At 29.0% G+C, this 14,640-nt stretch overlaps 1 protein-coding gene across 2 annotated transcripts; it reads right to left on the bottom strand.

Annotated features, from left to right (window-relative positions):
• Positions 1-20: 20 nt before the first annotated feature.
• Positions 21-4,818, bottom strand: LOC129901600 (tryptophan aminotransferase-related protein 2-like). 2 transcript variants are annotated; one of them, XM_055976838.1, is made up of 5 exons: positions 4,479-4,818; positions 2,501-2,804; positions 1,258-1,538; positions 430-734; positions 21-333 (listed from the first exon to the last, which is right to left on the bottom strand). In XM_055976838.1, exons 1-5 carry the CDS (start codon positions 4,703-4,705, stop codon positions 131-133), a joined length of 1,320 nt encoding a protein of 439 aa, XP_055832813.1. In that variant the 5' UTR covers positions 4,706-4,818; the 3' UTR covers positions 21-130. The 2 variants fall into 2 exon arrangements, with proteins under 2 accessions (XP_055832813.1, XP_055832814.1); XM_055976839.1 differs by lacking the exon at positions 4,479-4,818 and adding an exon at positions 3,765-3,892.
• Between the last annotated feature and the right edge of the window lie 9,822 nt (positions 4,819-14,640).

Raw genomic sequence — 14,640 nt, 5'->3', positions numbered from 1 at the left:
TGAAACAAATTGAAGATGTATTTGTATGGAGTCAATAAGATCACAAAAACAAGTATATACATTATTGTGTACATCCCTCTGCACCATTTAAGTCTTACAGAATATCTATGCCTACAAAAAAGACTAAACTCTATTCATGTGGAGTGTTCATAGAACTGATCAGAGACAACCTTTGAATAAATTCATCATACTCTTCCTTGTGGCTTATCAAACTGATCCTCACGTATTTTTCGCTTGAACCAAAATGTGTCCCACTCCTGGTTAAAATCTTGTGCTGCCTCAGGAAGCTTTCACAGTCGTCTATGGACTTCTCACATTTTAGCCATGCAAAAGCTGAAAAGAGGGGAAGAAAAGTTGATTGGCTTCATAGTTAAACAAAAAAGAACTGTCGAAAAAACAGATACAACTCAATCAGTAAACTAAAATTACCAGGTTGTGTTCCAAATCTCTGACCACTAAAGTTACATTTTTCAACAGGGAAGTCAGGTAAACTAAAAGTTTGGCCTTTGCTGACCGCTGCTCTCAATTGTCTCCATCGCTTTTTCATTTCATTGTAGACATAATGAAAGAAGGGTGTTGCCTTGTCAAACTTCTCTGTGTGCTCGTAGGTATCAGCAATAACACCAAGGATTTTAGCAGCTCGGAGCTGTGAATCTTTAGAGACACCAATGCTGCTGATCTCTATAAATTTAGTCATCTTCTTGGCAACTTCTTTATCTTTCACTAGTGCCCATCTACAGTTTTGATGAGGATATTGCCATCAAAATATGTAATCATGTTGTTAACCACGTACCAGTATAGTCATAGTTAATTAATGCAACAGAAATGAGAATGTTTTTATTTGTGGGGCACTGATATATAATCCAAAGAGAGAGTAAAAACAAGATGTGCATCAACTCATTCAAACTACATGAATTTGTCTTTTAATTTGGTTTCTGCTGAAATTCTTACTTGAGAAACGAAAATTCTGGAGTCTCATGAAAGTAGTTTGGATGGAATGGACTCACTAAAGTCCCTAAATATTACTCCCTCCATTTCATTTGACTATGGAAGTGTTTGACTAGGTACGAAGTTTAAGAAAGACTTCTAACACATTTCAAAAGTACACGTAGAACTTGTGATCTTACACATGCCATGACATTTTTATATCTATAAGAGCGTGTCCTCAAGGTTAAAGTGAAAGGCATAAAGTTAAAGCAACTAAAAATGAGATAGTGTCATATAGGAGTAATAATAAATCAGAAATCAATTACATACCCAATACGTATCCCAGCATGTCCAGTGCATTTGGAAACTGTGAACAACATAATGTCATGGTTTGCCTGAAATGAAATCGGAGTATATTGGGGCCAATAGTAAGCTAGGTCATGCACCAGTATCCCTCCACTTCCATTGACTACAGCTTGCCTGATTGATCCGTCAGGATTATTTGGAGAAGTCACAAGCTCAATATAGGGATCATCTTTGTTAAATTTAGAGGCATCACCTTTCCACTTGTACAGACCAGATTTCAAGCAGTCAATGATCAGTGGATATGACTACAACAAGTTGAAAAGTTTGAATGATAAGCAACAATCTTTTGTGCAATCAATACACATAATTATCCTAAATAGAATATCTTAATTAACATGAGATATGCTTTAAATGGAAAGACATGAGTAAATCTTGTTTAGTTAGGTCAATTGAACGACAGAGTTGTGTATCCAGGTAATAATCGGTACCTTACATGAAAATATCGTTACCTGTCTGGTTGCTTCCTAAGCTTGCAGTGCAAACAGGTGATCATAGACGTGTGAAATAAGAAACGAAAAAAAAATAGGAAAGAGGAGGCATATGCCTATTTTACTAGAAGCAGGAAAATCTTGCTGAAGCGTACGATTATAATTAAAGATAATGAATGCAAAGGGAATAGTATGACAACATGTAGGAGAAATATTAAATACAAGAAACTTGAAAATTTAAAAGATTTGTTTGACTGGTTCTAGGAGAAAATGAGTAGACAAAGCAAGGTAACAATCTGATGATTTAAATAATATGTTCTGTACTGTTGCTTCTGCAGAAAACTATAGTGAAAGTGGAGAAATGTAGAGCAGAAACATGAACCTCTGCAAATCTGAAATAAAATATATTTCTATTGGTGAAAACTAGAGTTGACTTGGTATAGATTTTAGTATTTACAAATCTATCCAGAACTATGCCAAATGCTGGCAGTCCTGCTATTATTAAAGCACAACCAAACTAAACTTTTGTTATTTGCCTAATAAACTATCAGAAGCAAATCCAAGATTTGAATTTTATGAGTTCACAATGACCTCAAGTTAATTTGTAATTATAATTGAGTTCATAGTAAAAAAATTATAGTTATTTAGTAGATTTCTTAACATGTAAACAGACCTCTAGATCAGTCCCTGTCAACACTGTATGGTAAGTCAGTATGCAATGAATTACATGTCATTAAATTGACTAAAGAAACCAAATAATCATAATCTGCATTACTCACTGAGTAAAATGGGGCAGCAGATACAATATTCATTGGCTCTGGTGCATTGGATGGAGAGAGAGCGTATAACGCAGCCTGAAACAATTGTGTAGATCCCGTTCCAACAACAATGTGATAGTTTCTAGTCTGAGCATTACCAACTAGATTGTGCAGTCTAGTTACTGCATTTGCAAAGCCTGGCTCCAGAAACCAGCAATGGTTCTTGGTATCCGAAAAATAACTTATGCATTGCCAACCTGATAAAACAAGTGTTGTTTTGTCTCCCATTTGCTTCCAATAGATCTCGTACATGGTTGGATCACCACTGCAGAGAGTGTAACAAGACATCAAAGCTTCTTCGGACTGTATCATATTAATTAAAAAATAACTTCCTTTCTTAAATGGACCAAAGATCCTTTTTTTCACTTGTGAATGCAGTATCTACCTTATATTATCCGCAACAACAAACAGCATAAATCAAATTTGTCATTTTAGCTGTAGATTTCAGCAATCACATTTTTACATAAAGTATTTCAGCAATGCAACATAATGTACCATTAAAAGGTGGTACAATCAAGACAATAGTCCTTGCTGCAACATCATTTAATACAGATTAGGTGGTTAGGTGACGCAGAGTTATGAATCTTTTCCATTAAAGGAAGGATATAAGAATTAAGACGAATCAACGGGCCAAAATATGGAGTTTTCTGCCCTCCATAGCCTGCGGCAGAAGTGCTTCATTAAGGATAATTAGTTTTAGGTAGTAACATAAAAATGGCTCCAAAAAGTTGAGGATAAAGTAATGCATCCACCTTTCCCAAGTGATATAAAGGATGTGTCTTAAAATGCATTTCCAAATCTTAAGGGTCCCAAACTTTAGTCATTTAGATATTCTCAAAGGACAATAGGGTTCTGTATGTAGACCCAGAAGGATCTAAAATTATATTAACTAATCTAAAAGTAATTTTCAAACAGTATACAAAAAATACTAATAAAAGTATAGAAAAGTGTTCTTTTGAGTTGTTTGAGGCTCATCCAGCAAGTTCAAAATACAAGAATGATGATGTCTGGTAAATGAGAGAATCAAGGACCACCATCTATAGTAGAAAAATGTTGAAGCAAAGTAATAAGTGAAGCAGTTTCCACTGTTAAATAATCATAGTGTAAAACACTCAGCACAAGTTAAAAAATCAGACATTATCCCTTATCATGCCCCCACACCAGGATGCCCACACATATCGGATTCTCTAAAAAATGTATTGCTCTCGAAAGATCCAACACACACCCGACAACAGTTTTGGAGTCCGAGCAACATAAACTCCCACTACCAACCTCCCTGAGACAGAAGCCCAATTCATTCTCATTATCAAAGATTGCATCTTCTATGGTTCCTTGCCATTTCCAAGCCCCCATCACTCCTTACAGATAGAATCCCCCCACCCACCCCACCCTACCCCACTAGGATAAAATTAACAAAAAATAAGAACACCCTTCTGTTATGCCAGCAAAACATGTGCTCCCATCCTTGCCTCACCACTGAAACAGATGACCTCCATCACCGGCAAGAATACAGGGATTGCCAAAAAAATTTTGTCTTTGCTTTGCTTGACAACAATTATCATTTTCTGAAAGAAAAATAGTACTCCCGTCACACGTGGCACATTTTAAAAAAGAAGGAAAACTTTAAAATTTGTGGTCTAAAATAAATCTTACTAACTCGAGATAGTCACACAGTTCAACCTGATATCAGAACATGTAGAGGTCAATCAGGCCCCGCACACAAGAGGAGCGTGTTGAAAATACTAAATAATAAAAGTATGTTCTCTCTCATAATTTAAGCTTTTAGAAGACGAGACATTTTAACAAAGAATTATAAAGTTTAAGTTGTTTTTAACTATAAAAATTATGACATTCTTTTGGAAACAGACTAAAAAGGAATTGGATCAGAGGGAAGAGTAGACTTGAGAAGCATGCTGGAAAATTGTGAGATGGAACTTACTGGTCCAGATTGATGTACTGATCAGTTGCAGGCTTAGCCTTATGAAGCACATCCTTGACCATCCTCACCTCATTCTTCCCATTGTTGGCCGGGCTGAGCCTTCCAGCCCATTCATGTCCATGATGCAGTAGTTTCAACACCAGGCCCGCATTGATAGCTATAGAGATGATAAGCAAGTGTTTGATCGTTGGCATGAACTTCTGGTTCCTCACGAGTTTGAAGCCCATGGGTGATGTGATTTTGTACAAAGAGTATATATTATATATGAAGTGAGACTTGAAACAGAGTCACTCTCGCTCTCTCTCTCTCTCTTTATGCTCTGTTCTGTGTGATATCAAGATGGTTCAAGGGTTGGTATTTATAATGGTCAAAGGTGGATTTCTTTTATAACCATGGTGTACAAGTCAATTTAACCACACCCTGATTAGTTATATTGAGGGGTCGCTTGCTAGAGTATAAAAAAGTGCAGCCCTATGCACTAAAGCTTCCGCTATGATAACTAATTTAGTACATTTATTCTATTATCAATACATGGAAATCCATGATGCAGGAGGTTTTAATATATGCATTAGCAATTTAGCATGGTTAAAGACTTAATTGCTCCTCAAAAATCTCTTTCTATATTTTTTCCGTTATATTAGTGGATGTAAATAAATCTTTTTAAAAAAATTATGCATGTGATTTTTAATACATCAAAATAAACAATGCATAATTAATAATCTCAGTATGATTAAATACAAGCATAAATAATAGAAACATTACTAATATACTCCATTAATATCATTCTTATATATCTTACAAACGATCTCTAACACATATCATCATAGGTATCAATTAACACCATTCACCAAAGCTTGACAGATAAAAGAGGATCCATTTACCCTTTTTCTACCCAAAAAAAATAAAAAATAAATTGCAGTCATTTGGTGGTAAAAAATCTTTTTCAGTTCTCTCCTTTATATGGGTGTTAATTAAAATGTATTATAAGGAGACAGAGAAATCGCAGTTTTCTCTGAAACAGAGTGTATATATAAAAGGGAATGGGCTTATAGCTAAGCTTTAGCTGGTTTTCTCCCTCTCTTTATTTTGCGTAATGTTTATTTTATCTTTGACATTTTCACCTCTTCATCTCAACAATATCTTTTTATATTGTTTAATATTATGTTTTGCTTGTTTCTTCTTCTCTCTTGTCTACATAAATAAACCAGTTTGGATTATCATTATATGAATATTTTCTAAATTATAATTTAAAAATTTACAATAAAATAAATGATTAGAAATTTGTTATGAAACTAGATACAAAAATATATATTATTTTATTTATCTCATTTTATGTGGACACGAATAGAATTAGGAGATCAATTTTTTATATAATTTTTATCATTTTTAAATATTACAGTACTTCTAACATAATTTTTAAATAATAGATGTTACTCACAAATACTTTGTAGCAATGAGAGTCAACCATATTTTCATATATTTTTTAAATATTTTAAGTTGTTAATTATTGTCATTTATAATACTTTTAATTAACGTATTTTTCAAATAATATATGTTCTCCTCTCTCGCGCGCACGTGGCACATGTAAAAATTTGTGAGTTAATCAAATTTAATATATATTTTTTTTAAATACTTTTAAGTTGTTAATTAATTATTGTGATTTATAATACCCTTAACATAATTTTCAAATAATAAATGTTATTTCCCTGTCCCAATTTATGTGGCACAATTAAAATTTCAAAAGTTAATCAAAACGTAATTTTCAAATAATATATGTTACTCTCTGTGTCACAATTTATGTGGCACATGTGAAATTTGAGAGTTAATCAAATTTTTAATATGTTTTTCAAATATTTTAAGTTGTTAGTTATTGTGATATATAGTACTCTTAATGTAATTACATAATTTTTAAATAATATTTTTAATAGTACTATTTTTTTGTAATTTTTAAATACATAACATAATATAAAGAAAAGTAAGATAAATAAATTAAATTAGAATAAATATTAAGTATATAAATAGAAGGAATTTAAGGAGAAGGGCAAATCGGTCAATTGACCGACTGACCCTAAGCTTCTCAATGTTCGCTTCTATATTATAGTTAAATATACCTCTATTATTATTAATTAATTTTTATTTCTTGCATCAAATATCTATACACTATATTAAAAGCATGAAGACCATTAGAAATATCATTTTTACTTTTTGTTTCATTAAAAGTTTCTTCTTTAGACAAAATCATTTTTTCACCCTTTTCCTTAAATTATTATTTAATTTATTATTATATTATATATTAAAATATATGAAGTCTCCAAAGTTGATAGCAATTTGAATTGGTGAAGTTCTAAATATTCGCTATATATATCGACTAAAGTCATACAAGATGTGCACTTTTTACGCACATCTTGTATGCCACTAGTATGGACACAACAATAAGCAATATTATATGTACTATTAGTTTTACATGTTTTTTTTTTATTTTTCTGTTTTGTTTTGTTTAAGTAACTTCACTCTGATTTTTCATTCCTTGCCAATTATATTTCTTTTGTTATTTTCACCAATTAATCACATGATATCATGTAAACTATAATATGTGTGATCAGAAGGCAGGGGCGGCTCGACAAGCCTAAGAAAAGGCAGTAGCCTTAGGCCCCCCTAATTTGAGGGTGCTCATTTTCTTGTGATCAGAAGGTCTAACCTTTTGATTATATAGACCACAATAAAGGAGATCTACAATAAACATTACAATTTGTTGATTCTAGTAACGATACTTTAGAGAATGAGGAAGAATATTACAACCAAAGTTGAATTGAATGATACAACTCAAACAGTGTTTAAAGGACAAATTCATAAATTATTTATCTTTTCTTTTTGTCACTATAAAAGCACGAATAATTTACGTTAAGTCAACTAATAATAGAATTTCTTAAAGCCACAAAATAATGCGGATCAAATATAGTGTCAAAAATATATGAGTTTGAAATCCACTAATTTATATCTTTTATATATATATATATAACACAAAGATTCGGGCCCTTCTTCTACTTGAATTTTGGTTCGTAAAGAAGTGAGTTAATTCTTGATCATTTTTCTAACCCAAATTAAAATTTATTAGAAAAAAAAAAGGTGACTTGGGGCAGAGACAAAAAAAAAAATTGAAATCATTACAAGTTTTTTCGATTTTTAGGTTTAGGATACAGAAAATTTGAGCCATTATTTTTATATTATTATAGGTTAATCTAATTTTGCTTACTTCTTCTATACTATTATTTTTTTTCTATAAATTAAAAGTTGTATCTATATTTTTATTATAAAAGTATGAAAATCCAACATGATAGGTTGCATGAACAAATCTATGTTGCACTTTCAAAAGAAATATCAATGAGACAATGCCGGTAATAAAATTTTAATAATGATAATGTAATCAAAAAGCTAAAAGAGAACATAAACCAACAAAACATCATTTGTAAAAAGTCGTCAAGTGAGATACAAATACTAATGAAATTCATCATATTTGCATCTTCACAAGTTATGTAAATAATATTTATTCCATCATTTAATCAAATATTGCATTTATTTTAGAGATAAGTGTCAAAAACACACCTAAACTATCCTTTTTTTTTTGAGTTTCATACCTAAACTATTGAGAGTGTAAGTTTCATACCTATACTATTTATGCGCAGGGGCATCCAAATCCGAATCTGTAGAATCTATTGGGGAATCCTCATCCGCACTCAAATTGGCTAAATCTAGTATAGTGGGTCTTTCCCAATAGATTCTATAGATTCGAATTTGGATGCCCCTGCGCATAAATAGTTTAGGTATGAGACTCACACTCCCAATAATTTAGGTATGAAACTCAAAAAAAGATGAATAGTTTAGGTGTGTTTTTGACACTTATCTCTTTATTTTAATGTTAATTATTATTTTAAATATTTTTATATATTTATTGTTAAACGTGATACACATGTGTAAAGCATGCACACTAAAATAGTATTTATAAAATTATCAGTTTCTATTATTTTTACATTTATAAATAAATATTAAAATTTTCATTATTATTAATGAAATTATATTTTTTTTTATTTTTGCTCATTTATTTTATTATAGAATGTCATTAACTTATACATATTAACATGAAAGGGTATCATCAAGAAGGCCGGCCTAATATAAGTTGGCGACTTTCATTGCACGTTAAAGAAATGCATAAAGGAAGATGGTTGCGATAAGCTAGCAATCGTGTATAATTAGTCAAATTGATGACAAATTCTCGTAAAGAACATACATATTCTTGAGAATTTTTTTTTATATTGTGAATATTTTGGCAAGTGAATTCTTTTCTTTAAGGGTTAACAACAATTTCAAATATGAGTCATTATAATTAATTAGGAAAAATTAGCTAACTAGGTAAATTTTATAACTTATTCATTGAAAATAACTACACTTTAAAAATATTTGTAAAAAGAATAATATTTTAGTCAAGTAGCAAATTAATGGTATCATAAATCTTCTCCTAAATTATCTGATTTTTATCCACATTTTATGCACAATTTGATTTTTTTCCCCCTCTTTCTTTCAATTACATGATACTATCTCTCTCTAAATTCAAATTAACTAAAAGGTTAAATATTTTTTTCTCTCTATTTTCCCCGTAGAGATAAGATTCTATATTTTTTTCCCACGTGTATTCATCTTTTTCTCTCTCTATTTTCAAAAAATTGTAGCCTTTTCTCTTTATTTTGTATTTATTCCTTTTATTTTTCTCTTTAATTTGTATTCACTCCAAAGTAATGCTAATTAGAATTGTATTTTATATTGAAATTTATATTTTTAGGCAATTTTATATCCATTTACTCCTTCATTCGAATAGCTATAGAATTTAATATCTCTATTTTTTGTATTCATACGAATATTCATGATTTTTCAAAGAAAATGGATACAAATATTTTTATCAAACCAATTAGAATTGTATTTTTTTTTCTTTAAATGATTGTATTACGTATCGAATTTATTGCTTTTTCAGAAAATTGTAACATTTTCTCTTTAGTTTGTATTTATTCCTTTTATTTTCTCTTTAATTTGTATCCACTCTAGAGTAATGTCAATTAGAATTGTATTTTTTCTTTAAATGATTTAATTACGTATTCAAATTGTTTACTTTTCCAGAAAATTGTATCATTTCTCTACAATTGTATTCACTCTGATATGTATGACTTTTGTATATCTATCCATTTTAAATTGGAAAACCATGCATATTTCATGAATCTTATTTTTTTTTGTTTGTATTCACTCCAAGATTATGCCAAAAGAGATTTCATATTTTTTTTAAAATGTATGAAATCTATATATAACAACTGTTTTCTGTCAGAATATTGCATCCGTTTTGAAATTTTATTCATTTTAATTTGTATACTTTTTATATTTATATCACTTCAGATTTCACATAACTATCACAAACCCCTTCTTTCTGATGATTTCTTTCAAAGAATTTAGCATCCTTCCAAAAACAGTTACACATATAGGATATTTTGACAAATCTTTGCTATCTTTCTGCAATGACACATACACACGTATACCCATCTCGTTGTGTATTTCCAAAGGTGCACTGCTATCTTCAATCTTATACTTTAGCTTCATGCAATTATATCTCGAATCAACACCAATTTGTTTAGCAACCTCCTCCACTAAATTTTGAAACGTTGCATACTCTTTAATCATAATAGGCTATATCATGTAATCAGCATAACAATTATCTTCGCTCCATCTTCCCAAATGAATGATCAGAAAACTAATGCTCCCTATATCTAATTGTATTTCAAAAAAAATGTATTACAATCAGACAAAAATTGTATTCAAATAGCAAAGCAGCACATTGTATTCTCAAACCATTATTATACAAATATTCAAATCCATTCAACATTTTATTCGTATTCAAAATCAGATCAACAAACAAAATGATTAATATACAAATATTTCAAACGTATCACAAAACAAAATGTATCACAATCACTTTAAATAAGATTAAAAAAATGTATCTAAAGCACATCGTATTCCAAAACAAAATATTTTACAATCACTTTGTATTCCAAAACGATTAATACAAATATTCAAAACGATTCAACATTTGATTTGTATCCATAATCCACACTGCACAACTGATTAGTATGCATATGTTAAATTGTTTTTACTATGACCAAAATTGATAGGATAGTAAATTCAGAATACAAATTTGATATAAAAAAAAATACAATTATAAGATACATATCAAAATGTATCTATATTTCGTTTGTATTCCAATCAAAGTGTAACGGACTCAACAGACGATTTGTATCCAAATTATTTTTTCACAGTTCTGATTTCTAATAAAAAACCATATGACGAAGCAAATTCTTTATCTAATAAGATTTACACAATACATACAATATTTGTTTTGTCTTCACCATCAATTGAGAGAATTTGAAACAAAATTAAATTCGAAACAAAGTTGAATTCACAACAACACATTCAAACAATTTTTATTTTTATTTTCAAAAGAGTAAAGCTTTGATTCATATGCAGTAATCTTACTTAAGCCAATTACAAATCAAACATAAAAAACTGTCATCTTTTACATTGATTGAAAACCCAAAAAGATATCCAAATTCAAACACTAGTTCCTAGTAAATTTAATCACAACCTTAGTCCCTTCAGAAACAGCTTGCTTAGCCAATTCACTTGGCAAAACAAGTCTTGTAGCGGTCTGAATTTTCGTAGAAGTAATAGTAGATTTCTTGTTGATTCAAACGAAATTTAGAGGTTCAAATCAAATAGAATTCCAAATAAAAATTGAATTCGAAATACTTGATTGATTTTAGCACGATTTTAATTTGTCAGTATAGATCTCCTTTTTTTAGCCACAAACTTGATCAATCGAATTGCATTATACAAGAATTGAATCTCATTGATAGAGGTTGAGAAAAATGATTTAAGTTCGTTAATGAAGGAAGAGAGAAAAGAGAGAATTAAGTCGTCTATTAGTTGTATTCTTTTAAAAAATTTTCAAATCTGGCGAAATAGCAACTTCAAATATTACCATTTTCAATAAATATTAAAATATAGCTAGAGAATCCTATTAAATACTAAAATATTGTTGTTTTGAAAATTTCAAATTATAATTACTATAATAACTTTTTCTTTTTTAGCATGCTAGATAATTGTTTTGACTTTGATTCCATTAAGAGGTTGAAACGTAACTCTAACTAAATTACCCACTTCCTGAGTCAACTCTTAATTTATTTAGGTGGATTCATCACTATCATTATCTTAATTAATTATTTCTTTTTCAAATTTGCCACATGGGAACTGACTTGATTTTCAACTAAGACTAAACACGTTTTACCTGTAATGTAATGTCAAGCAATGATGAAGATTTGATTTTTGTTTTCAAATGTGACCTTTAAGTAAAGGCAATCGAGATTAATCTCTTGGACAAACATATTTTACAATTTGAATAACAATTATGCTTTTATTTACAAATATATTACTACATCCGTTTCATTTTACTTGATTTTTATACTAAAAATAAATATTTTATTTTATTCGTCCATTTTAACAAATTAAGATAGTTCTATTATGTTTTCCGATATTGTTTACGAGGACAACTGGACTAGTAGATGATATGTGAGAGATCAGTCATGCTAGTCCTTTTTTAACCAAGAATGCTCACTAATCCTAAGATTTTCATTCAAATAAGGACCTAAAGTTGTGCAATTAAAGCTAGGTGATCGCCAATTATATTTATTTTTTTCTGTATAATGATTAGAGTAAATTTATGCAAATAAAAGCTGAACATTTTTCTTCTATCAGCCCAAAAATGGAATTAAGTGGTCCTATAATAAAGAACAATAATTTTACTGATCTAGACCTATAATGGAATTAAGTGGTCCTATAAATTTATTCAATTATGGATGATTAGCGCGGCTAGACCATTAATGAAATGTATGGTCCTTCTCAGCGTGCCATTTGCACGGTCCATTGTTGCAGACGTACGTACACGATAATCAAATAATAATTTTAACGAGTTAAATTTAATAGATTGTTTTGACTTATATGATTACTTTTAAAGACTAAAATAATTATTTTTTTTCATGAATTTAATCATGTGATATATATAAAAGATTAAATAGATCACTTTTTCCATACATTAAGAATTATTTTGATTATGTGACATATATGGGGAAAAAATGATTATTTTTTCCCTTGTTTGAGTGATTGGCTAAACTTAACAAATTATTTGATTAATACGTTATTTTAAAGGTTAAAAACTAAAACCTTAATGAGTTGAATGATATTGGTCATTATTATATCTCTTTGATATTTTAAACAACCTATGAGAGACAAAAATAATTAATAGTGACATTTTACTATTTCTAATATGTTGGAACTTCAATTTTTACCTATGGTGAGTTTTATAAATTGAACAAGTTGAGGTGAGTTTTTACAAAGTGTTTTAAAACACTTGCTTTGAACGGGTTAAGGCATTTGAATGAAATTACGTGAAGTAAGAGAAGGAAATCTAAATAATAAAATAAAACTGTAAACATGTCCTATTTAACGAATACTTTTTCTTTCTCAATATATTCAAAACTTAAAAAGTTCATTTTCTACATCATTATTCAATTATTTGTTTTGATAGTTATCATTATATCCATTAAACTTCTTTCAATGAAGATTAAGATTAAAAGAATAGCCTTATAGTTTCTTAGGCTTTTTTCTTTCTTTCTTTACTTGAATTTGATTAAAACTTTTGACTACTAAATTTTGGCAAATCGTCTATTCCATAGCTTATAAATGAAACTACTTTACACAAAACTTAGGCGTCAAATTTCCAAAATTAAATATATATCCACACTTTTAAATTTGAGCTCAAATTTTATTTTGACATTTTAACTCGACCTTGTTTCAGTTAGACCCTCCAATCCATATCAAATTGTACCATTTTGATACTTTATGTATATTTGGCAGAGAAAATAACCCCCACTTCATGTTGAGCATGCAAACAACAACAACAAAAAAAATCTCATATTAAACATATTTTTTTGTAGGCGAATGACATTCTTTTAATTTTTTTATATATGACTATTATTATTTATAAGTGTTGAATATATATTTTTTAAATTATCATTTGTACGATTTGTTTAATAATTAGTTCTTTGTGAAAATGATATGAAAGTGCTCCCATCCAAATTTACACGTACAATATTATAATTTTTTGATTTTGTCTATGTTTTAAAGTTAATTCTTTTCATAAAATAAAACTAATATATCTTTCTCCTAAATAGTAGGTTCAAATTGTACAGAAAACCGAAACAATTTTGATTTTCTTATTCATAAATTGAAATTTTAATTATCAAAACGAATAAGTAAAAATCAAAACGATCAATGTTCGTCCCTAAAAACAATGAAAAAGATATATAAATAATCATATGTGATCACCTTTTAATTCATAGAGAGAAGTAATAGAAGGGGCTAAATTATATTTTCCTTATCTATTTTTCTTCCTGATTAATTAATCAAAGTTTACGATCATTCTCTCATTTGATAGTTTGGCTAAATTAAAGTTATTGAATTTCACTCTATTTTATTTATTAGTTAGGTAATAGTTGCCCAAATGATATATTTTAATGTGAATTAGAGGAGGAAATGACCAAAATGGTCCTTAATATATGGGTAATGTTTTATTTTGGTACTTAATATATTTTACATGATAAAAATGGTCATTAATTTATAACAAATATGTTCATTTTAGTCCTTAATATATTTCAATTGATTGAAATGGTCCTTAAAATATAACAAAGGGTATTTTTTTTGTCCTTTATCCTAAACCTAACAGATGTTTTAATAAAAAATAATGTTACATTTATCTATTAGGTTTAAGGTAAAGAACTAAAATGAATACATTTTATTATACATTAAGAATCATTTCAATTAAGTGAAATATATTAAGAATTAAAATAAACACATTTGTTATACATTAAAGACTATTTTAGTTAAGTAAAATATATTAAGAATCAAAATAAATCATTACTCGCGTTAAGGATATTTTGGTCATTTTCTCTAAATTAGAGTGTCTCTAATTGGAACAAGTTTGAATGTAAGTTAAGCACAGAGGAAAAAAAAAAAA

The sequence above is a fragment of the Solanum dulcamara genome, chromosome 8 (genome assembly GCF_947179165.1).
Source record: "Solanum dulcamara chromosome 8, daSolDulc1.2, whole genome shotgun sequence".
In the NCBI taxonomy this organism is placed as follows: Eukaryota; Viridiplantae; Streptophyta; class Magnoliopsida; order Solanales; family Solanaceae; genus Solanum; species Solanum dulcamara.
The sequence above is the reverse complement of the archived record's forward strand: the minus strand, read 5'-3'. Positions and strand labels throughout refer to the sequence as shown.

What these genes read in the sequence shown, in the direction of transcription:
- LOC129901600 (XM_055976838.1), bottom strand. Translation starts at nt 4,705, where the DNA reads ATGGGCTTCAAACTCGTGAGGAACCAGAAGTTCATGCCAACGATCAAA. An exon ending in CTGCTGCCCCATTTTACTCA is followed by an intron (nt 1,539 to 2,500) that starts GTGAGTAATGCA and finishes AACTTGTTGTAG; the next exon opens with TCATATCCACTGATCATTGA. An exon ending in CATGCTGGGATACGTATTGG is followed by an intron (nt 735 to 1,257) that starts GTATGTAATTGA and finishes TCAAAACTGTAG; the next exon opens with ATGGGCACTAGTGAAAGATA.